At 47.3% G+C, this 24,990-nt stretch overlaps 6 protein-coding genes across 6 annotated transcripts; all 6 read right to left on the reverse strand.

The window, feature by feature from the left end:
- Positions 1-1,076: 1,076 nt before the first annotated feature.
- FPOAC1_012136 (uncharacterized protein) lies at positions 1,077-2,920 on the reverse strand (the record flags this gene model as incomplete). The annotated part of the gene is made up of 3 exons (XM_044856497.1): positions 1,077-1,481; positions 1,533-1,833; positions 1,884-2,920. 3 exons carry the CDS (start codon positions 2,918-2,920, stop codon positions 1,077-1,079), a joined length of 1,743 nt encoding a protein of 580 aa, XP_044703810.1.
- A 1,052-nt stretch (positions 2,921-3,972) lies between these two features.
- Positions 3,973-6,346, reverse strand: FPOAC1_012137 (uncharacterized protein; the record flags this gene model as incomplete). The annotated part of the gene is made up of 2 exons (XM_044856498.1): positions 3,973-5,776; positions 5,997-6,346. 2 exons carry the CDS (start codon positions 6,344-6,346, stop codon positions 3,973-3,975), a joined length of 2,154 nt encoding a protein of 717 aa, XP_044703811.1.
- A 3,948-nt stretch (positions 6,347-10,294) lies between these two features.
- On the reverse strand, positions 10,295-11,059 carry FPOAC1_012138 (uncharacterized protein; the record flags this gene model as incomplete). Its single annotated transcript, XM_044856499.1, has 2 exons — positions 10,295-10,554; positions 10,678-11,059. 2 exons carry the CDS (start codon positions 11,057-11,059, stop codon positions 10,295-10,297), a joined length of 642 nt encoding a protein of 213 aa, XP_044703812.1.
- A 2,131-nt stretch (positions 11,060-13,190) lies between these two features.
- Positions 13,191-14,943, reverse strand: FPOAC1_012139 (uncharacterized protein; the record flags this gene model as incomplete). The annotated part of the gene is made up of 2 exons (XM_044856500.1): positions 13,191-14,724; positions 14,777-14,943. The coding sequence occupies 2 exons, from the start codon at positions 14,941-14,943 to the stop codon at positions 13,191-13,193; spliced, it is 1,701 nt and encodes a 566-aa protein (XP_044703813.1).
- A 4,599-nt stretch (positions 14,944-19,542) lies between these two features.
- FPOAC1_012140 (uncharacterized protein) lies at positions 19,543-20,556 on the reverse strand (the record flags this gene model as incomplete). Its single annotated transcript, XM_044856501.1, has 1 exon — positions 19,543-20,556. The coding sequence occupies one exon, from the start codon at positions 20,554-20,556 to the stop codon at positions 19,543-19,545; it is 1,014 nt and encodes a 337-aa protein (XP_044703814.1).
- A 1,912-nt stretch (positions 20,557-22,468) lies between these two features.
- FPOAC1_012141 (uncharacterized protein) lies at positions 22,469-24,836 on the reverse strand (the record flags this gene model as incomplete). The annotated part of the gene is made up of 2 exons (XM_044856502.1): positions 22,469-24,762; positions 24,827-24,836. 2 exons carry the CDS (start codon positions 24,834-24,836, stop codon positions 22,469-22,471), a joined length of 2,304 nt encoding a protein of 767 aa, XP_044703815.1.
- Between the last annotated feature and the right edge of the window lie 154 nt (positions 24,837-24,990).

Consider the following 24,990-nt stretch of genomic DNA (forward strand, 5'->3'; position numbering starts at 1 on the left):
ACATAAAATCATTAACTTATGTTGAATCGTCACTTTTGAATGTTTACAATCTGATGTTCGAATTTGAAATTCACCATCCCGAGCTAAATATGCACCACTGAATCGAATAACCTAAACTCATAGCGAAATGCCTGGTTTAGTGCACACAGCAATCAAACCACATTTGAGCTTCACATCAATGGATCAATTGTCCCGTTGACCATCATTTCGTTGGAGTAATAAGCATTTGTGGCTGCTTCGATCTAAAAACGATAGGTAGGTATCTACCTAGGTACCTGTCAATGCCAGCTAGGCCAGGACTAGCACATTAACAGGACGGGTACAAAACAACGATAAAATATGTCGAGAAACAAGAATGCTGAGAAATAAACAATAAATCATAAACAAATTCCAATCCAAGCTATTCGAAAAATCATGATACAAAAAACACCACAAGGGTGCACTTCGATTTTGAATATACCTACCCTAGAAAGACAGCCATCACTATCCAAGGTGTTGATGGGTACGGTCTCTACTCACTCCACACCACTCATCAAAAACTTAAATATCCCATGGCAATCCTTCCCCATCATGTTTTGATCTGAAACCTCTATCTGTATGCTTATGTCTCGACCCTAAGGTTGAGGTGTCGGTGCCGACAAGACATGTCTGTCCATGCCGCGGCGCCTTTTACCTATGGAAACCAAGAACCCGACAACGCCAAGATATCCACAAGATGGCACGACGACCAGGAGAACTTGGGGCGTCAATTAATAGTTCATGACAAAGTTTGGACAGGGGGTTTGCCACTTCATATGGACGGCTGTAGAAGAAGCCGTGGCTAGGGTTGAGATGCCAAGCTACTTGGCAGAATTCTCAAACGGCATGACTACGGATAGCAAAAAGTATGCCATAAAGGCGAAAAGGCTACAACAGGGTCTAAAAATGATTACCAGTCGGGCTGGAACAAGTGACTGTAAAATTGTCTATTTATGTATGGGACCAAGACGATATATCTACAGGATGCCCTTGATATCCAAGGCAGGGCAAATATATACACAACGGCACAGAGTATGTGCAGAGCAGACGAGTCCAGTTTACCATTGTTCCCAGATCTTACCAGGAAGCACCTCGCGCATAATGTTCCAGTGCCCAGCAGCGCTAGACTGGTGCCACTTGGTCACCTTGCTCGTGTCGTTCTTGGCGAGAACATCCGTGCCTTCATCATCGAGGAAGACCTGCTCCTTGATCTCGTGCTTGGGCAACAGCAAGTTTCGGCGGACCTGGCTGTTGAGGAAGTCACCGGTGCTGGGACGGCGAAACTTGATTTCTCCGGGAGTTTTGCGGCAGAAGATGACCATGTTGGTGAAGTCGCTCCCCCACTTCTCAACGTTCTTCTCGTCACGAGGGTGCTCACGAAAGGTTCTGCATGAGGGGAAGACCTGCTTGATGGTGCGATAGACAAGCGCGGGAGTAGGGAGACCAAAATCACCAGCGTAGTTCTGAAGGGTCATGTTAGCGGATGGACTAATATTCATATTCGAACGACTTACGATAGCAATAACTCCATCAGGCTTCAGCAAGTCGCCCAGGCCCTGCAGAAACTCAAGGGTAAAAAGGTCAACAGGTTCAGCACCGCCAGTAAACACATCGTGGACGATGTAGTCAAAAGTCTTGGATTGCTCGACTAAATCAGCAGTATACGAGACCGCATCATGAACGGCAGCGGGGTTGTTTTCGCGGAGGTCAAAGTACTTCTGAGCAAACTCATGAACTACAGGGTCAATCTCAACAATAGTAGTGTCAATACCGTGTCTGACAAAGGCAGAAGGCGTGGTTCCGATACCAAGTCCGCTATACCGTGTTAGTGAGTTGTGAAAAAGAAAAACTGAGTAATCACTTACATGTTGAGGGCGCTGGCTTCATTATCGGCCAGAGGGGTCTCCCGCTCAACAAGTCGAACAGCCTCGAGCATCACAAAAACACCATAGATAGGTTCAGATACCTTTCGGCCGCCAACGCGGACCCATTGACCCCCAAGAAGACTGTGGTCACATCGCATCAGACGGTAACCCATTTCCAAGCTCTCAATAACTGAGACATAGCCAGTCAATGACTCGCGGCGGTCAAGAAGAGTCCAGTTCTGAGCCTGGAGGGTGTTGTTGAGAGACTCTGTGGCCATGGGTGTCATGACATGTGTGTTCAGAACAGCAGTATGCAACAGCGCAGGAATAGCCAGAACAAGGTACTTGGATGGTGCCATGAGAGCGTAGACGGCTCCCACAACAAGTTCCAAGCCAACACGAGTAAGCACAAAGGTGCTGCCGATAACACCCTGAAGCTTGTCCATCGACGTGTTTTCAGACAGTCTGAACAAAGACCAAGAGACAATGCCAGGTGCCGCATCTGCAAAAAACTTGGGGAGAACACTCAGATCCGCATCCTCAAGAATATCGGCGACGGAAGCCGCCGAAGCGATAGCCAAGGGGAATATAGTGAGACCCTCGATGAGAAGAGGGCCCCACCAATTGCCAAGACGATCTGTGAAGCAACCCATAAGAAACTGAACAGCCGGGATGTTCAGCGCGATAAGTGGAAGAAGCTGCATCGTCGACAGAGGAAGATACATGTTGAGGATTAAATTACCTGCCCAGCCGATGAAACAGGCGATCTTGAGAGCAGTCGAGTGCGTGACTGCAGCAGGAATGGAGCCATAGATGGGGGACAAGCTAAGTTGCGACGCGCTCGAGGCGACGCCCAACAAGCCCAGGAGCATCAGTGTCTTGAAGTATACAAGAGCCTGTCGAGTAGCACGCTTTGCAAAGGTATTCTCCTTGGCTTTTGCCGCAAGGTCCTTGAGTTCCTTCTCAAAGCGTTCGGGAGTGAAGCCCTCAGGCGCGCCAGTCGCCTTGGCCGATTGGCCTTCCTTTTGGGAAGCCATTGAGAGTTAAGGGATAGATTGAATGTAAAAGAATGTACAAATAAGAAGACTATAAGAAAGAATAAACGTGAAGAATCCAGTCTTGCGGTTCAAATGGCCTGCACCTGAAGCTCGTAGACGTATAATAACTGTTTGTTGCAGATGAGACAAACTTAAGGTTGACGTGGCGGGTAATTAGTCCTTTTCTTTATTTCTAGGCGGTGGCTAGTGCTGTGGCTACAGGTATAAATGTGGGACAACGATTAAAGAGCGTTGAAGGACAAACTGAAACTACAAGTGTGTATCTCGATATTCAGGACCAACAAATAACTGTTTCTTCAAGGTTTATCATGCCAGTAGATACAGTATCAATGGGACAGTTGTTCTTCTTCCCTCTTATGACCTGAGAACGGTTCAAAACAGCCACTGACAGGGAAAGCCTCCCCTCAGACCAAACCTACTGTAGCCGTCATCTACCTCTCCGACGTGATATCACAAAGGTATCCCCTAAGGGAAATTTATAAAATGATGCTCATATTTTTTTTAGGAAAATGTTTTCATAAAACCCGTACTGCTCCAAGAATAGACAACTTTGTAATTTTTCCGGAGTAAAAAGCAAAGATGACAACTGAAGAACTCATTCACTAGTAATGCCATTTCTCGTATTATACGTAACTCATAACAATCCATTCTAAGTAGACAATGTTGAACTAATTTTGCACAACACAATAATCTCCATGCTTGAATCTCATATGCGCTTGCATGCCATCCCGTCATGTCTCGAGCCCTTCCAGAGGGGCCGAGAAAGAGAAACCTAGGTATCATTCGTCCCAAACCTTAATGATCAGTGATAAGACCTTAAAAGGATGACAAAAATGCCAATGCCAATGCCAATGCCAATCCAACTCCGTAATCGTACCAAAACACAATGCAGCAACGACAGAAACGCCCGAAAGATGTGAGCCGTGGCTGCGTATTCCAAATAATACCCTCAAATCGTTCCTAATCTTCAACCATCGGAACACTAAATCCTTCTTCTTTTGTAGTATCATGTATACCGTCTCCTTCCAGCCCTACATCCGTGTTGGATAATCTTCCATGTCGTCGTCACTACTGTCCATCTCCTCCATCTCCTCTTCGTCATCGGTGCGTGGACTTCGCATGGCACTCATCTCTGCTGCGGTGGGCCTGCTACCCAGACTATCCAAAATACCACCACTGAAAATAGGCGGTGCAGAAACCGATAGATCAGCGTGGCTCCCGTTTCGACTCATTGAAGGCTTTTCCGGTAGCTGCTTAAGCAGACCCGTCGAGATATCCAACATTGTCATGGCAAACTCAGTCAAGCCTGTGCCTTCGCCGGGTTTTGAGCTCACTGAGAGAGTCCATCGATACTCTCCCAGGCGTCGTCGATACCAGTCAGCTTCCTCGCGCCCTGGTGATGTCGCCCAAAGAAGAGAGCCAAACGTCCCAATTAACGCAAAATTAGTCTTGGAAGCAAAGTACCAAAACGAGCGTAGGTGGTTCGGTCCAAGGCGGTTGACAAAGTCCATGGCGGAAATGAGACGCGCCTTGGCGGCGCTGCGACATATATGCTGCACGTAAGAGTCGACAGAGCTCGATGGTGAAGCAAGTGATCGAATAATCCGCCGATGGAGAGTGATTTCCGCCGCAAAGTATGCCAAGTGGAGATATCCGATACTCGACAACCTGCTGGAAGAAGGGTTAAGAGAGGAGTACGAAGAGTCCAGACGAATAAGTTGCGGCAATCCACCATACCACTCCTTGAGCTTGAGCTGAATTGGCTTCGCGAGTGATAACACTAGTTGTGTTCCTTGCTTGCCCGCATTTGCAACTGTGTTCATGGCCTGAAGGGTATAAAATGTGTCGAGGATTTCTGAAAGAATTTCTGAAAGCTGCACTGCACGAGTGAACAATACTCGTCCCTTCTCGATATCAAGTTTTTCTTCCGGATCGTTCTCGTCCCATTCGACGTCTGGAAAATCGTTTGCGGTTAGAGGCTGAACGCCCCAATTAGTAACAAATATATGCGATGGCCTCCCATGAACGAGAGCACCCCATTTGTCCTGCATGTAAAGAGCCCATGCCAGCCGTTTTCTCAAACCCTTTTCCCACGGTGGTATCTTCCAATGCGAACAATCAAGGTGCAGTCCTAGCTCATGACCGAGTGCCACTAGTTGAGCAGTGGGAGCCCACTGGTCACCCTCGGGCCGTTGAGAGAGCAGTAGACCGGCTTGAATTGTCGAGAGTTTTGGACGAAAGGTTGCCTCATCCAGAGTTGCCCTGATAAGGCTTTCGAGCTCCTTGACGTTGGGCCGTGGCTTTCCAGCCAAATCCTCACTTTGATCCCACCAATTGATGGCGATAAGATACACAGCTGCCAGTAGTGGCGGCGAAAATTCTCGGTAAGACCGTTCATACTTTTCCATAAAGACATGTTTTTGAATAATGGGAAATCCAGGATGAACAACTCTAAAGTAAAGATCGATAAGATGTCTTCCATAGGGCGCCACGAGGGACTCGATGTGATCGGCGTCTTGCGTCACATGCTCGTGCCCCGGAGTGCTAGAGTCAGGCAACATCAAGAAAGTGTCGTGTTCACTGACTTTGCGAAGGGTACCTCTGGACAAGAGACTCTCGTCATGGGGATCGAAGGAAGAAAGATTGATAAGTGATGGCTCAAAGTCGGTGGTAGGTCCAATATATTGGCTGTAACGGTCATCTTGGAGGCCCAGCGTGCGTTTCAGCATGGTAGGGCCGCCGACATTGGCCATCTCTTCAAGAAACGAACTGCTAGCGGCGGTGCTTGAGAGGCTGGAATTATGGTTTCGTCGCCTGGATGTAAGACCCGGTGAACTGTACGAGACCAATCATATGTCAGACAAAAGCATGCAAGGTAAAAAAACACGAGTAATGTGATGAATGTCAAAGAGAAGAACGGAGTACAGAAGGGAATGATAGACGCAAGGAGAAGGCGCGGGGATCGGTGGAGCAGTCAAGCCAGGATGAGTGTGGAGGGCTCTTCGGCATGAAGATGGAGATGGGGATGAATATGGGGATTTTGGATTGTTCTGACCTTCTTTTCCCGATGATATCTTCGCTAGCATCACCATTAAGCTTCCTCTTTCGGGACTGAGGGCTGGAAGAAAGGGAACATTCGGAGCCGGCAGCTTGGCATTGAATGCAACCATCGTCATCATCGTTAAGGATACAGTTGACGCGTGAGTATCGGCATGATAGACAAGGTGGGATGGAGGAGGCGTTGAACGATGAACCCTCAACGGGTGCAGAGCTGGCAACTCCGTGACCCATCTCAAGCCTATGGAAACTGTCGTGGCGATAAGGAGAAGGTTCAGGGCGAGGAGGTTTAGGAGCAATGGCGATAGGCGCCGTCCTCTGTACCGGGGCTGAAGACTGGGGAGACATGATGGGAGCAGATTAGATCCAGGGCGATAGATAGAAAGATAGATAGATTCTCGCTATCAGCAGACAGTATGTTGCTGTCAGGGCACACACAACTCCAGGGGATAGGTAGTTGAGCTGTACTGTGCTGAGCTGTGCTGTACTACACAAGAATACAAGCGCCCGCTGCCCTGCAAGTAACGGGCGCAGAACGACTGAGCCTCAGTGGCTCTTTGGGAATTGTCAACCTCTTTGGGGGTACAGTTCAACGTTGTACAGCAGAATTCCGATGGTAGTGACGATAAGAAGGTACTGTAGGTAGATAGGCGATAGGCCCACGGGGACGACAGTGACAGTGACGCAATATGTTAAGAGCTACGACCACTGAGAAGCAAGATGATAGGTAACGATATCTAATTGAACCACGTTATCCAAATCCAGCTTGAGGGTGTTGATAGAAGATAGACAGGCGACACGAGTCAATGGTTGGTGCGAGATAAGGAAGAATCTGGGGAAAGCGGGAAGAAGCGATGTGAGGTGATGCAAGGCAAGGCAAGGCAAAGCAAAGCAGAGACGAGACAAGGCCAGAAGCAAGGCAGAACAGGCTGACAAGGTCCAGAATGTAGAGAAGGAGGGAGAAAAAAAGATAAGAAATGGCCCGAGCAGAGTGTGTAAGTGAGTAGAAGGTGAGGGCAGAAGGCCAAGAGTGGGATCCGTATGTAGGATCCAATCCAAGATGCTGGGATTGGATCCAATTGCCAATGTCAGGGACTAGGCTGGCGGGCGCAGATGGGCGCTGATGGAGTCAGAGTTGTTCGGTCGAGTACCGGTCGTTATCTGTCTGATAAGGCTTTTTTTTTTTGCAAGCGGGGAGGCTATTGTTTGGATGGTATTGAGTGAGTATTAGTATTGACTAAGAAAGTCGTGTACCGAACTCGGTCCTTATTTGAGTCAGTTATTTCTTGTGATATCTCTCCCTCTCTCGCATCTGTTCCATCCGCAGCCAATCCGATGCTATCTAGACTGTAATACGTTGTTTGCGTTACAGACAAGATGCGAGGCGAGACGATGCGATGGTCCGGAAACTGTGCGGCGATGATGCGAATGCAGTGCGGCGCAATAGTTAAGCGATAAACGGGGCAAGAGCTGGGCATATGATACTGGCAGTACAGTAGAGTAGAGTGACAAATTGCTTGTCTTGGTACGCCCGTCATGAGCTGTCAGCTGTGCTCTATTCGTCTGGTTGGTTGGTAGATTGACTGCCTGTTTCAATTCTGTAGGCGGGGACCAAAGCCTGGGGAACTGGGGATCAGGATTGGATTGGATTGGAATGCAGGCAAGCAGGGTCTTGTCCCTTCCTTCCTTTCTCGATCGCTGCAACCTTTGTTCTTGCCTGGCCTGATATGATGACTGCCTTCTCTTTTTGGAGAAGAATATTCTGAACAAGTTGCACCTGCTTTTTGATTTTTGATTTTGATATTGACAGCGATGCTGCACTGTAGTAGCGCAAGAGCCCTTCAAGACCAGGGATTGATGAGACAGTAAGATAAGCTAACAGACCTCCTATCAGATTCGACGTCATTAAGAAAAAATGGCGCCAGCGCTGTCACTTACTTTTATATTAGAGTACTACTTGTCCGCATGTAGCCGTGAATTATTTGTTACTGGCTCCAATATAACACTCGCGAGACGATTGCCAAGAATTGTAGGGGAAGAAAGGTCAAAAAGGGTGGGAGAGGAGTAGAGAATAGTTAGAGAAAGGCGACGGCAACGACGACAATGATGATGATACTGCTATAGTACCAGTACTAAGGAACTGTAAAGAAAAACAGCATGTGAGAGGGAAGCGAGACGAGAAAGGATACATCCGACTTGATGGCATTCCCCGCATGCAGAAAAGTACCTGACCTACCTAAACTACCAGTACCTAAAGCTTAGAACCTTTCCAAGGGTCCCGGGTTCTCCAGATCCAACCCCCCGAAGTCTTTTCGGGACAAGCCCTGCCAATGGTGCTCTTTCTCAAGCTGGTCTCTCAAAGTAATTTAAGAGGCCCGGAGTAATGTTCCCAATATGGCATTTCAGTTTGGGGGACACTGGTTGATACTCATTAGTATCTAGATGATGTGCAGGGTCTGGGGTTGATGAGTTCATGTCGAAACGCCAAATCTTGAGACCCTTATTAAGGCTCTATCTTCAAATGCGTCTCTGGTATCTTATCGACAGATATTGGCGGGGAAATCCTGGAAGCATGAATCATGCCCAATCAGGTAACGAGATACAACCCCAGTCATGTACGCCTGCGCAGAAGAGTAGCACGATGTGAGTCGAGTTTCTCGGCAGCGGCGCTGTCACCAACACAAAAACAACGAGACAACGCCCAGACAAGAGATCATCGTCGACTCATTTTCGTTAAGCCGAGGGAAGAACCGGGTCGGTCACATCATGAATAATCGTGGAGAGTCTAGGTCCAGGTCCAGGTCCAGGTCTGATGTCGCTGTGACTTGCGTACGTACATGCGAGCGAGTGAGGATAAAGGTCGTGAGAGTTGAATGGACGATTAAGCTTATCTCTAGAAAAGTAGATGAGATAGAAATACATAATGACAAAAGATAAGTTAAATCGCGACCCGACATAAGAAAAAAGAGGAACCACCCCAGCATTGAGAGACATTTTTCTGCACAACCACAGACAGATGCCAGCTCCAACACCACTCTGAGACCATTTGAGAGGTGCAAAGGTATACTATACTTGGTATGGTAGCACTTGAGATACGTTTCAAGAAGTATTAGCTACTAGCTGACCAAGGGCGTCTCTCTGAGCCCATTACCAAATGGAAAACCATCTCTGGACTTGTCTTGCCTCATTCTGCATGGTCCGGCAGTTGTTGTAACGTAATGGCTCGTCCGGGGTTTTATTTACCGCTGCAGTCAAACACAAAATCCTCAGTAGCGGCTAAATTGATATTTCCTACCTACTATCTCATTGGTAAATTTCCCGACCGTTTCTTGATCCTTCCCGTCGGGTTCTCTTTCATCAGCGTTCAAAACACCGCAAATCTCCCCTATCTCTATCAAAGACTCTGGGTATAGGCAAGGTATGCAGGTTATCACAGACTCATTGTCATGCCCAGCGTCGGTTGCAGAACAACTGACAAGATCCCGGTTAGACCCGATGCTTTCTTGGTGCACGACGTGTAAACTCGGTCAAGTTCTAGCAAAACGTTACCTGTTTGCCAAAACTATCCTGTCATCAGCCAGTTTATCTCCGGTTGCCAAGGGATCATCGTCTTGTCCCTCCCGCGTTGATAACAAACCAAATTATATGCCGTATAAATACCTAGAACAAGAATTCGTTAGTAATAAGTTCCCAGTTGTTTTCTCAGAACACATAGCTCTCGATGGTGCATCGAATCTTTCCAGCAACACTGAGAGCTGCCCCGCATGCAACCTCTGTCAACCAAGATCTTAGCAACTTTGAGATCATTTTGGTACAATACCTCTTCTATGATTGGTTCATAGGAGAAGCCCTCTCGATCCGAGAATGTCCCTTGTTCCCCGATCTTGACTCAGCAAGGGAAGAGACTCAACCCTTGCCTGCTTGTCTCGTGGGGCCGGCTCTGTCCCGGTATCCATTTACTGCACGGGCCACACTTGTCAATTAATTAGGGCGAGGAATGTCTGAAGAGCGTCATTGTTGGGTCCGGAGCTTTTGTTGGTGTTGATCTAATCCGTCTGTATCCGCCTGTTCTGCCCGTGTACTGTGGGCATGACTCTGCCAACATGCAACGGCGACGTAATTCTACCCAGCGATCCTCAAGACCTTCAAGTTTCCGTAACACTTGGTCTCTCTGAACGACCCGTCCATCGATGTCATATTAAAGACCAACATCTACCACGTGAAGGTGGGGACGATTGGCGACAACGTTTAGCGACGGGTTGTGTGCATGTGTAGCCATAGAACTCTTTTCGGAACTCAATCGCGTGCCTGTTGCCAAACCATAATTCTCTCTTCATAATGCTCAGTTGGTTTGTCTGAGCCACGCGCCGGGAGCATCATCTCAAGCTTGTCCTGAATCTGGTAGCCCAATTTCTCATAGAAGGACACTGCGTTCATGGTCGCCTCGAGGATAACTGGCATGTTTTCTGCAGCCGCCTCAGCCTGCACTCGGCGAAGCAGAATCGATCCAGCCCCTCGACCGCCAAACTCAGGATCTGTGCAGAGATATGTCACGTCTAAAAGATGTTAGTGCTATGACACGTAACAAGGCTCCGTCGGAACTTGTAGTTCATGTACGGATATAGCGGTCAACATTGAGCCTCGCTTCGTCAGTTCCCACTCTGCACCAAAACACTCACGGAAATACGGTTTTTCACCTAGGACTTTATCCCTTTTGCTCTTGGTGAGGGCAGCATAAGGCCCGAGATACTGACGCCGACAGTAATCTGGAAACTCTTCATCATCGTGGTCCTCCTCTCCCAGCCGCGGTTGCCGCTGGATATTCCATTTGGCGAAACTTGCTATCTTCCCAGTTTTTGGATCACGCGCGACAAGAACACCCTTATCGGCGCCTTGAATATGATCAATAGTATCCTTCAGAAGCCATCGATACATAAACTCCTTGCTCTTTGAAGTAGGGAATTGCGAGTGCATCAGCAGGTTAATGTCCATGGCGGCAAAGAAGGCATCGGCGACGCCAGGGATCTCTTTCTCCGAAGGGATAACAACCTCGAAAGCCATTTTGAAGCTATGTTGTATAAGTTTTTATTGGAATAAAAGATATATAAGTTAACAGTAATGTTGCAAAGTTGAGTTCGGCCAACCAGAGTCTTCACGATGCGAGTATTTGTGGCCCAGACCCGACCCACGTGACGGCCTATTCTCAAGACTGTTTCCATTTCGTGTTAGTGAGAAACCAGTTTGGCTTTCCTGATTGAAGATATTTAGTCATTGGATTTTCTTGCGAGTATCAAGTTTTGTTGTTTTGGGTTAGAAGGTGATACTAAGATTCAGTTGCAAGGTTGCTGAACTCAAAGATAGCCTGTAGTTGCTGTAACTGCTCTTTTGACAAGGAGTTTCCTCTTACCCAATACTTATGAAATTAGTAATTTTGAACATTTGGTATATATACTAATAAGAACTGCTTGAGTCGAAACCTATTTCGTGGTCCTCTTCTGGATAAGGTCTACCATGTAGCGGCCGGGTATCAGGTGTAAGCCAGAGATACAGTGATTTGGTCTATATTTAAGAACTCACTTGACAGTATTGTATCCTAAAATACCTGCACAAGCCATATATATCGTAGTGTGTTGCAATAATTTCCTCGGTAATGTACAGTAACCTTCGTCCTTGGATTTGCTCGACTTCCACTATTTGAGAACACTACGGGTTTTAAATAGTGCTAGCTATTCTCCAGGTTCTCTTATAAAACAAGACTAAAGATGCTAAGACAGACTGTGAACAAATATTAATCTACTATAGGCCATCTCTAGTACTGGATTATATTAAAGCAGCTTAGTATGCACGGGAGCAGCATTATTATCAGGCGAACCTTAAGACTTTAGTCGCTCGGTGCCTAGAATATCATCTTGAATTCATTTTTTATTGTTACTTATATTCCCCTTAGCACTATGGCTTACTCTTCGTTTTGATCTGAGAATGCTATTACCCCAGTAGGTCTTGTTGGAAGGGACGACTGGAACCTCTTCTCAAGGCTATTTACTGATACTAACTTGAGTATAAGTATTGCCTAAAAATATTGTAGGATCCTGAACTTATTGAGCTTCCTTCTGTGTTTTGAAGATGGTTGTAGTTACTTACCTTCTGCAAATATTGATACGGATGAATCATGTGGTATATAATAATATCCCGGTTGAATGTATTTTTGCCACAGGGACTTTATACACATATAATCAAAGGATCGGTTTTATTGATTGAAAAAAACGTGATTTATGAATTGTGGAATCATAACTCTGCAATAGCCTTACTAGGAATTGTATCTGGGCGGGTGTGGTTTGATGTGGAAGTTCGATATAGGTAGGCACGAACTGCACCAGCTCACTACAAGCATATCGAAACTTCAGCATAAGAATGATATCTCCATAGTTAGTTAATGGACACAGTGACTTCTCTTGGTTATTATCAAGCAGTTCCCCAATACTTGACATATACGAGTAGTCCCCCATGAGTCCCAGAGCAAGACCAGCTCATCAAAATTCTACCGCTTCAATTACGATCAATGCCCCGTTCCTTGTATCTCAGCCCTTGGAAAACACTTGCTAAAAAGAATGATCAACCTAGTTCTTGACTTCTGAGGATTGTCAACGTTGCTACTCTGTAAAATGAGTTGCAGTCATGGATAGAGAATGAAGGCTAATCACGCTTTTAACCTTATCTCTCTAATACCACATCATGCCGAACTCGAGTTTAGTGTGGTATAAAGTTAAGGTTAGTAGATGAAAGAAACATTGTGCTGCAGCTAAACAAAACGATGTTACTTACACTTCGGAATATACGTACGGATACAATCGCTCGGTGATATGTGAAAGTTTCAAGTCAGACACCATGGCGTGAGACATTATCTGCCATTCTACAGTTATTATGGGTTACTTTCTTTGCATCACATGGTCACATTCACGTAAGGTTCAAAGTTGTAACATGACAAAAGGACCGCTATTGGGCAACTATAGACATAGTCTGGCGAAAAATACAATCGTGACTCCCTGAGTCTGCCAGGGATTAAAATTACATAAACAAATTTGTGCGGTTTGCTAGTGATCCTTTGTAATGAGTCACGACAGTGAGCATGAGAGCTCGCCGAAGACAGATGTGACAAAATGAAAAAAGACAACGCGCCCTATGAACTGGGTATTTAGGCGGGAGGGTTGAAAGAAGGGAGCTCCCTGTTACAAACGTTGAGGGCCTGGCCGGCTCTGGCGTTGGTAAGGGCAGCAGCCTGGGCAGGCTTGGTGATGGACTTGCCGTAGATGGGCAGGTCATCCTCAGCAGCAGGAGGAGTGTAAGCAACGTCATCAAGGCTGACCTTCAAGCTAGGGACGCCCTTGAGGTCGATCTTGTTGCCGTTAAGCTTGACGATCTCAACCTGGATACCCTTGTTGACAGCATCAGCAACCTTGTCAGGAGAACAAGAAGCAAGAAGCTGAGGGGTGTCGGCAGCCTGATCGGCAGAGAAGGAACCGTGGATGATACCCTCGGCAGGCTGTCGCATGACAACGAGACCACCGACAAGCTTTCCAGAGATGTAGACGTTGACCTGGGCGGGGCGCTCAACCTCGGTGACGTCGAGCTGGACGTTGACGAAGTAACGGGTGGTGGTGCCATCGGCACGCTCCTCGAGACTACGGCGGCGAGCGCTGCTGGTTCCGTAAAGACGGTTGATGGTGGAGCGAGCAGAGCTGGCGAGCTGGCTCTGGGACATGCGCCAGTACTCAAGCCCAGCGTAGGTGTAACCGAAGCTCTGGATGCTCTTAATAGTCTCAGAGGTGTGGAAGTTACCCTTGGATCGGTAGAAAGGCTGGAGAGGAGAGTTCTGGGTGATACGGGTGCCCTGGGGAGTAGAGTATCGAGAGCCACCGGAGTAGGAGCCGCTGAAAGAAGACTGGGTAGGGTGCATAGCCTGCCAGTAGGCCCAGAGACGATCGACCTGGGTGTGGTGCAGCCAGAAGAGAGGGTCGAAGCCAGAGAATTCGGTGGCGAGGAACTGGCCAGCACAAGAAGCATCCCAGTGAATGGCGTTGTGAATCTGCTCGAGCGAAGCACCGTTGGCACCAGTGGAAGCAAACTGGTTGAAGGTGGTGGGTCGGGTCATGACATCGTAAACCCATTGCTTGTAGGGTCGCTTGCGAAGGAGTCCGTTGGCGGAGCTGGGGAAGCTGTCGGGAGCAGGGCAGTGGTAGATTCGGTTACGGTCCTCGTCATCCCAGTCTCCGTACTTTCCGTTGATAACGTCCTTGGGGAAGTCGTAAGTGTAGAGAGGGTTCTTCATGTTGATGGTCTTGAGACCGCTGCCGTTGGGGACCTTGACGTTGACGTTGGTCTTGGTAAGAATAGTAGGGATGCCATCAACGGCCCAATCCCAGTAGGGAGCTCGCAATTTGTTGGCTGCATCAACGTACTGCGCACGGTACTTGGAAGGATAAAGGTTGGCGAGTCGCTTGGCGTGCTCGACGAGAATCTGCTCGTAAAGCAGGACGTAAGGTCGGTGCCAGGTCAGGAAGATGCTCTCTCCGTGGGGACAGTATCCAGGCCAGCCGTTGCCGTTTCGGCCACCACCGCCGTTCCACTGGATGAATGGCTTGCCGTGAATACCAGCAACCTGGAAATAAGACTTCCAATCAGTCTCCTTGGCATCGTACATGGAGCGGACGGCTCGCATGTAAAGGTCCCTGGCTAGATGTTAGCATTGGCGGTGCTGGCAATAAGACAAAAACGACTTACAGAGTGGGACCACCAGAGTTAATAATGTCATTGATGTTACGACGAGCAGGAACGGCACTTCCACCAGTGACCGGAACACCAGTAACGAGGATGTTTTGTTGCTGAGCCTCGGCAGGGTTGACTCCAGCCACAACCGCCAGAGCGGCAACTAGGAACTTACCCAGCATAATGAAATGAAACTAGTCCAGAGAAATAAAATAAAACGAATGTACTAGAACAGAAGTCGTGCGTCAATGTACGACTTTGCTTGTTCTGAGAGGACAAGACCGAGGAAGAAGGAAGTGGGAAATGCTCCGAGATATAGTAGCTGAGCCATGGCGGTAGTAGACAAGTCGATGCCCAGGATAGTACGAGGTCAGGGGTGTGAAGAGAAGCATGGCTATGGCAACGATCCCTTCTCCGCATCCGAATCTCCGTGTCTGGCGTCTTTCCAGCTGTCAATCATCCATCGTCAAAGGGGTTCGCAACGCCCTAGATGACAAGGGGGAGGGGGTGGGCAGGTAGGGCAAAGATCGATATTCCATGGGTTGTATCCACCAACGAAGTTCTGTGAGGTGTGGGTGAAATAGCATGACCCATGCACATGCCCTGCACCTGGCTTTCTGTATCGTTTAGCTTGAAGTGCTCGTAACGCCACATTGACCGGATCAACGTCTGTGTCCCTGAAGGATGACGAGACTAAGGTTACGGACTAAAGACTGTCAGGCGAGCGAGAGAGAGGGAGATTGAGATTGGAATTGATTGCGCGTGAACAAGCCGAGCCAAGCATTAAGCGTAAATGCAATAAGAACAAGAGCTGTAGTCATCATCATCATCAGGTACAGTAAGATGGAATCCAACGTTGATGGTGTGCGCGTTTGTGTGAGTACGAGGTCTTGTGCAAGGAAACAGGCAGGGGATCAAACGATCCAGCCCGGGCCGGGCCAGCCCAGCCCAGCGGTACCTCAGCGGTTGGGGAAGCTGGAATTAGCTGGAGTTGTGCCTGGTGAGTGGAGCGAGGCTAGGCTGTTAATGGAGAAGGTCAGCGGCACGACACGAGCAGAGGGACAACAAGGGCTTTGTTAGCGGCTGCGGTCAGGTACTTAGCCTTGACAGTTAATTTATATGAGAAATTGAGGTACTGGTTGGACATAAATTACCCTCAGACTAGGTGCAGCGTATCGCCCAATGGAAGTGCGCTTAGACCTGAAATTCTAACGACCAGGGATCTGTCGTCCTAACCGGCTACCTAGTCAGGGTGATGGATGATCTGAGGAAAGGATGCGAAAGATTGTCATGGATGTTCTATCAAAGTGCAATTTGTTTTTTGCGGTTATACGGCCAGTTAATAAGGCCATATTCACGAGGGGACAGGGCTGAGTAGAATACATTCAGGGATTCTTCGTAGAATGAATAGATCAATTGTAACCTACAGAGCCAAGGATCTCAGCTCATTGAAGCCACCCGGGCCTACATCGTTTGTGGCCAATCGCCCAGGTTCAAGGTCAACCTCGGCGGATAGGTACTAAAAAAGGATCAACACGATGCTCTATTCTGACAACCCGCTCTGTTGCAGCTGCATTTGTTGTATGTACCCATTCAAGTTGCATATAATTGATGAATTGATTGGTAGCCCATAATCTCAGCTGTTTGCCCGAGAACAACTCACAACGCGTCAAAGATACGTCAGGCCACTAGGATTAATTTCTTTCTTTTACTTCGTCTTTCATGATTGATCCGACAATGTTTCACTTACGTACTATTACTGTTGACAGACTCTAGTAATAGGAGATAAAAAAAACTCGCTAAATAAAAATAAACGAAAAAACACGGAATCTTTTGGCGCCGGATCTAAACGGAGATGCCGATCAAATGAGTACCTACCTACCTAGGGTACGAAGGAAATAGGGATGGAAGTGTCGGCACAGTTATACGAGGCTTTTCAGGGTTATGGGTGCGTTTCTGATGACAAGAAACAAATTCGCTTTTTTGTTTAATACTGTACAAAGATCAAAACCAAGACAAGACATTGCAAGACAAAAAGAAAAGCCATAATCGCTTCTTTAGGTCATCTTGTTTACCTGAGGCAACCCAAAATGTCCACATTCGGTTCCTTTCTTGTTGGACATTGATGAATTGAAAATAATAATCAAAAGCCCATGACCCTTTTTTTAGTATCATGACGGTTTAATTACGGCTTCTAGTCCTCGTGGTTCGTCCTCACCGTTTAAGCTAGACCCAATCTTGATCATCATTCAGGACAGTGGCTTTTCCTTTCTCAGCTCGGCTGCCAGCTTTATTAGGTCCTTTTTTCTCACTCGTGAAACAGAAAAGCCACCCGCTCAACTCTACTGTAGGTACCAACTTTGCCCCCCCCTAAACTAGGTACTAATCTATCCCGTACTGAGAATGGAATAGTCCCTAACTTGGTCAATGGTCTCAAACCAAAGGGGCACCGGCCTTTTTGTTTTGACTAGAACTACATACTAATCTTGAATCCATCTTGTCTTGTCTTGTCTTGTCTTACCTTGCCTTGCCGCTTGCCGTTCCATCCCCACCAAAAAAGCCATGTCTCAGGGAGATTTATCATGTCAACATCCCTCCATCTCCTCCTTAGACTCATGTTCTAGCCTGTCTCTAGCCGACGCATCGACCTCTACGCGTGATTGTTTCCGCTTCTTCGCAAGTTCGCCTCGTTTAGAACTATTGAAGTCTACTAACTAAGAGTGGGACTCGTTCGATTGAGATCTCCTCTGTTTATTTTATTAACTACCTACTCGCTCTCGCTTTCCGCCTCCCAAAAAAAAAAAAAAGATGGTGTTCTGCAGTAAGCCTCTATATGCACCGAGTTACCCTTCAACCACTTACATCTTGACAAGCCTGTGCAGAGCAAACAGCCTGCAGATGTTGGGTCGAGCTGGAACTAGAACGGGTAACGCTGCAGCCAATCCCGTATTTCAAACAAGTCTGTAGGCTTCCGCCGCGGAGAAAATCTCGTGTTAGTTGAGTTACTCATTACAGTTGAACCCACACACCGCCCATAGAAATAGGTGGTCCATCTGCATGAGGCGTTTCTACATATACGAGCCCTACGATGAGGTCCAACCAAGCAGAGATGTAAGATGCAAAACTCGACACCCAAACATGGCATCTCTAGATGCTGAACTAACGCAGGCTGATCTGATCAGAGTTTACACCGTTTCTTGTTTTTTTTTTAACCTTGTGCTTCCCCGCCTCCCAACGGACAAGTTCAACGCTGATGACAACCTAACAACGGCTTCTTGTGGCTACAAAGTTGGTGGATGGCGCATGAGTTTTATATAAAAGTCAGCGACCGAACATCTAAATGGAAGTTGACAAAGATGCCAAGGCGTTTAACATCACTTGACATTGACAGGGAACCCTTTCAACAACATAATGCCATTCTCGTGACAGGTAGCAGAAGGAGATTGGGCTGAGTGACGTTGGGCCATTTCTTAGCTTACTGTAAGTGCATATGTAGTTTCTTACCTTGCGGCTGACAAGACTAGGCATGCAGTATGGCAGCAACATCCTGGTATCTGAATCCCATTCTCTCAGAATATCTCATGATTTGATTAGCTATACAGTAGCATAATGAGGGGAACCCCATGTTCTTAGTCGCTATAGCTTCGATTATAGTTACGATACATCAGTGTTGCCAAGGCCATCCAGTGCTTACTGCCGTATAATTACTTTTTAATGGATGTCTGTGTCCGTGTCTGTGTTTGTGTCTGCCAACAAATTCAATAATTCATTGCTAGCTCCCTTGACAAACATGGTTAAAGATCATCAGCCCGGTGCTAAAGTGCAACAAGCTTACAGTGGTATGTAACTATTGAACTCTGCTTGCAGTATCCGTATATCCTATTTGGATCACGATACCATCCCTCTTCTGCCTTACCCTCTCCTAGCGTTGATTCGCGTCTTATAGATGGACGCCGATCTCTCCAACGGCCCGTTTCCATTTATTCTCCTACAACTTCATCATGATGAAATACTGAAATATTGAATTTGCCAATCATGGTTGAGAAATAAGAAGATCGGCATTCCAGTTACTAAATAAAGTATTTCTGGGTTCCTGCAGATCGTCTTGGCAAAATTGATTAAAGGGTTGCCAGGAACATGGATATGCTATGGTTGACCCACGCAGTGCAGGGAATGTCACACAGAACTGGACATTCATCAAGTTAACGATGCAATTAATGCCATAATATCGTAAAGTACATTCTGCAACATACGGGGGATAAAACCGAGACTGTCTTTAGCGTCAGCTTGAGTGATTGAGCGAGTGTTTTAAGTGTTTCTGTCTCATGCTCATAAAATGTCTCAATGTTAATTTCAAGATTAAAGGAAATAGCTTACATGGCGCACACTAATAATTAAAGGTAGTCAGTCATCTTGTGAACCATTCACATGAACATATGCGATGGGCAGATAGATGGAAAGGATAATTGTCAACAACTTACCACACCCCCATCACCATGCCTCGTGGCTATATGGTCATGGCTTATCCGTACAGTACATACAGCCCTCGGCTCATGCCGGTCCCGGTATGGCAACAAAGGTATTTGAACTCTATTCAATGCTATCATAGGATAAACCCGCCGCTTGTTGCGGGTACAGACGTACTACGTATACGTAATTATCGATTGTTCTGTTTTACAGCACTGTCATAGCTATCCGTATCCATACTGACCTGTATGCCTTGGTGTCACAGTGACTGAGTGACCCTTATGATCATCGCCTCAAGAGTTGAATTATATCACTCACAATAAATGTGATTGCTCCAACATCACAAGGTCTCGAAAGCCTTCCTTCCACCGTCTTGTCTGCTCCATATCCGGCCTCGGCAGCGGACTTCTTGCAAAGCCTCCGTAACCCATCCACGCTTGCAGTCCAGCCTTTACACCAACCACACCGCCCTGGATCGCCGTCCAGTCGCCCTGTGAGACAACTTCCTGCATCTTTTGTGCTTCGGAAACACGTCCTTCCATGTAAAGTTCCATTGTCTTGATGCATGTCCTCGGAGCAATGTTGGCCAAGCCCGCTAGAATACCGTGACCACCGCCAGCCAGAGAAGGAATCAGGAAGTCAGCAGATCCTGCCAGAACGAGGAATTCGGGTTGCTTGTGATTGTGCTTTGATAGTTTGCGAGTTTCTGCCGCCACTCTGTTCAGCTTCCCCGTGTTGCCGCACGTTAACTTGACGCCTATGATATTGGGATGGTGTGCAAGTGTGACGATGGTATCTGATGACATATCCATGCCATTCACAGCACCAGGGAAGTTGTATATGATTATAGGGATGGGAGATTTGTCTGCCACCCTTGTGAAATACTCCAGGATGGTTCCTGATGCCGGGCCAAATAACGTGGCATAGTATGACGGAGGTAACACCAGCGCATAGTCGCCGCCAGCCTCCCAAGCCTCACGGCAATATTGGATGGTCTCGCGCGTGCTCTGGCTACCACATCCCACGATGATGGGCACATGTAAGAAGCCGCCGTCATTCAGGGCGGCTCTCGTAGTGGCGGTGACCAGCTGCCGCTCCGAGTGACTGAGATGAACGGCCTCTCCGTTGGATCCCTGCGTAGCAATGCCTGTTACACCAGCCTGAGCCAGTCGTACAGCATGGGCGGCAATCGCAGTGGTGTCTACATCTTCCGTATCCGGATCGAAGAAACACATTGTTGGGACATAGACGCCAGGGATTAGCGGGCGTGGTGTGTGCAGCCCGTCTTCTGTAGAAACGCTGGTGGCTGGCGATGAAGAATTGGCCATCAAGTTGTTATTCCCGATGGTTGAATGCCATTGGTCGTGATTGTATATGTGATCATCGAAAGAAGAGCTTGCTGGTGAAGGAGCATTATTATGAGGAGGCATGACTAGAGTCAGCTTGATGGTGTACAGGATCAGAAAGAAGATTGGTGTATGGGATATGAGGACCAGCTATAGGAGTTTATGATACAATGAAACAATATTATAGGATCCCATCCGAGAGCTGAAGTAGGAATTGCCGTCCTTTATAACCCCAAACTCCCAATTTACAGACGCATCATCATCCTTCAATCCTTTTATTCAACCCCAATTTCACCTCGCCAAAACCGATAACTCACAAAACCTTCAGCGGGGCCAAAAACAAGTCAAATGATACAATCCATCAACTCCGAGAGGACGAGTGAACCGGTCAGAGAAATGGGCAGCTTCGAGATTGGTAGAGTCGACCAGATACTCCGCTTGTATGCATCTCATTATGAGGGGAAATGCTCACGAGAGTCGCCTCTTGGGGGCCTTCATGCAGGAAAATCCGGGGTATTTCAGGGTCTGGGAAGCCGCTTGACGACTTTGCATCATGAGGGCTTGTACTTGGAGGTCAGTCGTTCTTGTTAATGAGCCGTCTATTCTGTCCAATGCCTTCTTAATTGCGGTATATTCAACCTCACAGAGTAATCACCACTCGTCACTATGGTGCTGCGCCTCAACAGCGTATCATTCAAAGATCAACTCAATTGACATGCAAGAGTGCTCTTTCGGCTAGTCAAGGAGGTAGACTGTCGCCCTGAAGCTAGGAACTCAATCTTCGCTGAGCATCACAACCAAGGAATGATCCTTCAGTTGAATAATACCTGACGTATATCCGCTAAGAATCACGATGATCAATTATTCAAACGTAACGAATGCTCGTGTAACCACCCAAAGACTCGTGGCATTCTCTGCTATCCTCCACGTTGGTCCAATTGGGCTTCATTACTTGATCAAATCTAGTTCAGCCGTCAGCTTCAAGCACCTGGTGGCGTGTTGTCTATTCCTCGCAGGACAAGCTCATCCAATATTAAACCTTTGAAGTCATCCCATACACAACAGTTCACTGTATCCTTCGGCAATTGTCGGTTGTAGAAGGGACAAACAAGAATACAGATATGCTTAACTTTGTCAAAGATAAACTCGGTCTGCAGGCTGGATCGAAATGTTAAGCTAATGGCAGGATAGAACTCAGCAGAATGTGTTGTATCTCGAACTTCAAATCCATTATTACGACTCACTCTTTATAGAGGCAGTCCCCGGGGTATTAGACCCCAAGAAGCACAAGAGACGAAATTAGTAGGTCAGTTTATGCTCCTTGGACTATGATTTTTAGACTACTTATTTCTATACTCCAAGACTCAGGAGGCTAGACAGTATACTATTGGTATATGGCTCGCCTATTAACGAGACCAGACATTAATTTGTCTTGATGCGGTGGTTTAGGCAAGCAGGGGGTGGCTGCATTCATGGGAACATCTATTGGGAATCTGATATCACATGTTGCTGACGTCGTGTTTTTGACCAGGCAAGAAAACGAAACCTCGGGAACCCTCTTCGTGGCATCATCTGTGTTGATGCGAATAAAATTTGCTTGATTCAAGCGATATAGAGATAACTCTAGCCAAAAATCGTTCATTCATAACCATGCCCGAAGCATCTGTACCTATGTAACGCCAAGCAAAACAAAACTGACAACCTCATGCTTGCCAATACGCCGTCGGTAGCAGAAAAGATGACTTCCTAAGTCTTAGGGTACACAAATAAAATGGTCTAAGAACCTTAGTCTAAGGAGCATAAACTGACCTACTGATTTCGTCTCTTATGCTTCCTGTAGTCAATTTTTCTGATACCGAGGGTGCCCAACGGAAAGAATAGTCCTTTGTTTTTTTTATACAATAACCAGATCGTCGTCATCGTCAAGCATAACCTGCCGATCCAACAGTTCGTTGCCGAGACTTTCTCTCCCAGCTTCTCGAATGCCCTTATCTGTAACGAAGCGAGTCTTCTTCCTCACTGGTGGCTGCCCGTCTTTGCGTAACTTCTCTCCGTCCTTCATTTTCGAAAGCTTGTCTTTCAAACTACTTCCCCAGCCAAAAGCCGACGGCGCACTATTTGTAGCCGAGCCGGCTTGTGATCCAGCTGAAGAGCTGTCAGGGCGTTTTCGCTTGATGGGACTGAGATGGATAGCGGACTTGCCCAGTAGTCCAAGCGACCTTGCATCTGGTCTGAAGACCTCATCTGCAATATTGGCCGAGCTTGATGACGATTGTATGGATGAGCCCGAGACAGGCATGTTCGAAGTCCGTGTGCCAGCATGCCGCATATATTCTCTTCCAGCGGCATTGCCAACTTGGCCAAGCTTCTTCATCATATCACGCTCTCTTTCCTTCGCCTCCATGTTTCTTTTCAGATATTCTGCCCTCTCTTTTTGGTCATTCGGCGTTCGATCCTTACCGTCGATTAGGTCTGACGCGCTCATTGTACGTGAAGCAAACCAATGCGTTTTCGTTTCCCAATCGTACTTCTTGGGTTCTTCTTTCTTCTGAGCGCCAAAGTGGAAAACTTCTCTAGAGTTATTCTTCCTGGCACCAAAGCTGCTTCCGTTAACCTCCATCCTTGTAGATCGCTGTTTGCGAATGGCTTCATTGGAATGAAATTCACAATAGTGGGTTCGCTTCTTGTTGATCCAGGTGCCGCACAGGTCTCCATCCTTCTTGATCGATTGACAACCTCCCAGATCACGAGCTGTTCCAATTTCGACAATGGAGTCATCATCCGAGTTGATGACCAGACTAAATTTGCCGGTATCATGTCTTCCAGGTGGTGGTGGCATGATTGTGGGGTTGAGAATGCCAATGACAGTTCCTTCAGTGAGCTTCCAGTATCGTGTGAAGCCAGAGTTGAAGAGGAAAAGGTCCAGCTCCCATTCTAAATCGACCAGAGTCATGACCATGTATTTTCCCCTGTCCTCAGTCTTCCCATTTTTCTGTGTCGGCTTGTGAGCACGTGGTTCTGATTTCTTTGCCAGAATACCAAATACCACAATATCCTGCTCAATATCTGGTAGAGCAAAATCCGGTGCTTTGACAACTCTCAGTAGATCTTTGATTATGTGAACCTTTTTTCCAGAAACATGTCGAGCAAGGACACTATGCGGTAGGATTCGCTTGGACAGGTGGAACGTCGAGTACGGCTCGATGCCGGCTGCTTGTTCGTCGGACACTTCGCCAGGGGGTGTCTTATTCCTTCTCGTAAGTGCCATCGACGTCGTAGCTGGACTATTTAGACTGGGCGATTGAATGTTCGGGACAGTGTAGCTTCGTTGCCTCTCCGCTGGTTTGGCGATACCCATTACCTCTTCCCTTGAAAACGATGGAGTTTTGATTGGCTCATCTGGGATTTCGATGGCTTTTTTCTTGTATTGCTCCATCTCATCCTGGCTGATTCCAAAGGTATTTGATCTCACCTTTTGGATATCCTTCTGTCGCTGAGCTCTAGCAACATCGTCTGTCCTTACAGATGCCAACCGTTCGTTGAAGCTCAGAGGCCTGCTCTCGAAAGAAGAGTTGGCGCTCCCTGTAGTTCTTGACCTTCGCAGGTAACCCGAGTGTCCGATATCAGTTGTTGTTTGCGAGTCTCTGTAACTGGGCGCACGTTTCAAGGAAACATCTCGAGCTTTGAGTCCCTTGTCAATGCCCAGCAGCACTCTGCTAGGCGAGATCGGAACTTGGGGCTCTTGGACCCTTCTGACTGGTGATGCAGGGACTTGAATATTATTTTGCTGGGTGGGTCGCTCTGTCCTTGTAGGAGTTGTTGCGCGCTTTGAACGACTTGGTGGTTGCGATGATATCGCGAGCTCCGAGGTTGTCGCATGCAAATTCTCAACATTGTCATCTATCTTTTTTGACTTGGCGCTCTGTAACTTCTTCAACTTGAGTCGTGCCTGGATCTCTTGGAGCTTCAACTGCAGCGTTTCCTCGTCCTCGTCCTCGTCATCCTCGTCGTTTTCAATCTCGGCCATGAGGTTCATTGAAGGCAAGTTGCGACCTCTTTTTGACGGCGAAGGTGTGGGCGAAGTCATCATTTGTCGGTATCGCTCTCGTCCCCGCGGTGTACTAAGCAAAGTTTCATGCGGAGATCGTGGGGGCCACTGGGAGTCGTTTCCTTGTTTTGCTGGAGAAGCTGTGTGCGCAAGGTCAGTAAATTATCGCATGAAAAAGCTTCCAGTCCAGCGTTATAATCTTACCAGGAGCCATAGCGATACCGAGACGAAGAGTACTAAATTGTTGCTGTAGCTGGTGACCCAAACCAGCCCCGATATTAATGCGATCACTGAACAGAGATTGGTATAAGTATGCGATAAGTCTGTAGCATATTCCCAGTTGGTCAGGGTGGCAAGTAGAGTTGAGG

This window comes from Fusarium poae, chromosome 4, assembly GCF_019609905.1.
Source record: "Fusarium poae strain DAOMC 252244 chromosome 4, whole genome shotgun sequence".
Taxonomy (NCBI): Eukaryota; Fungi; Ascomycota; class Sordariomycetes; order Hypocreales; family Nectriaceae; genus Fusarium; species Fusarium poae.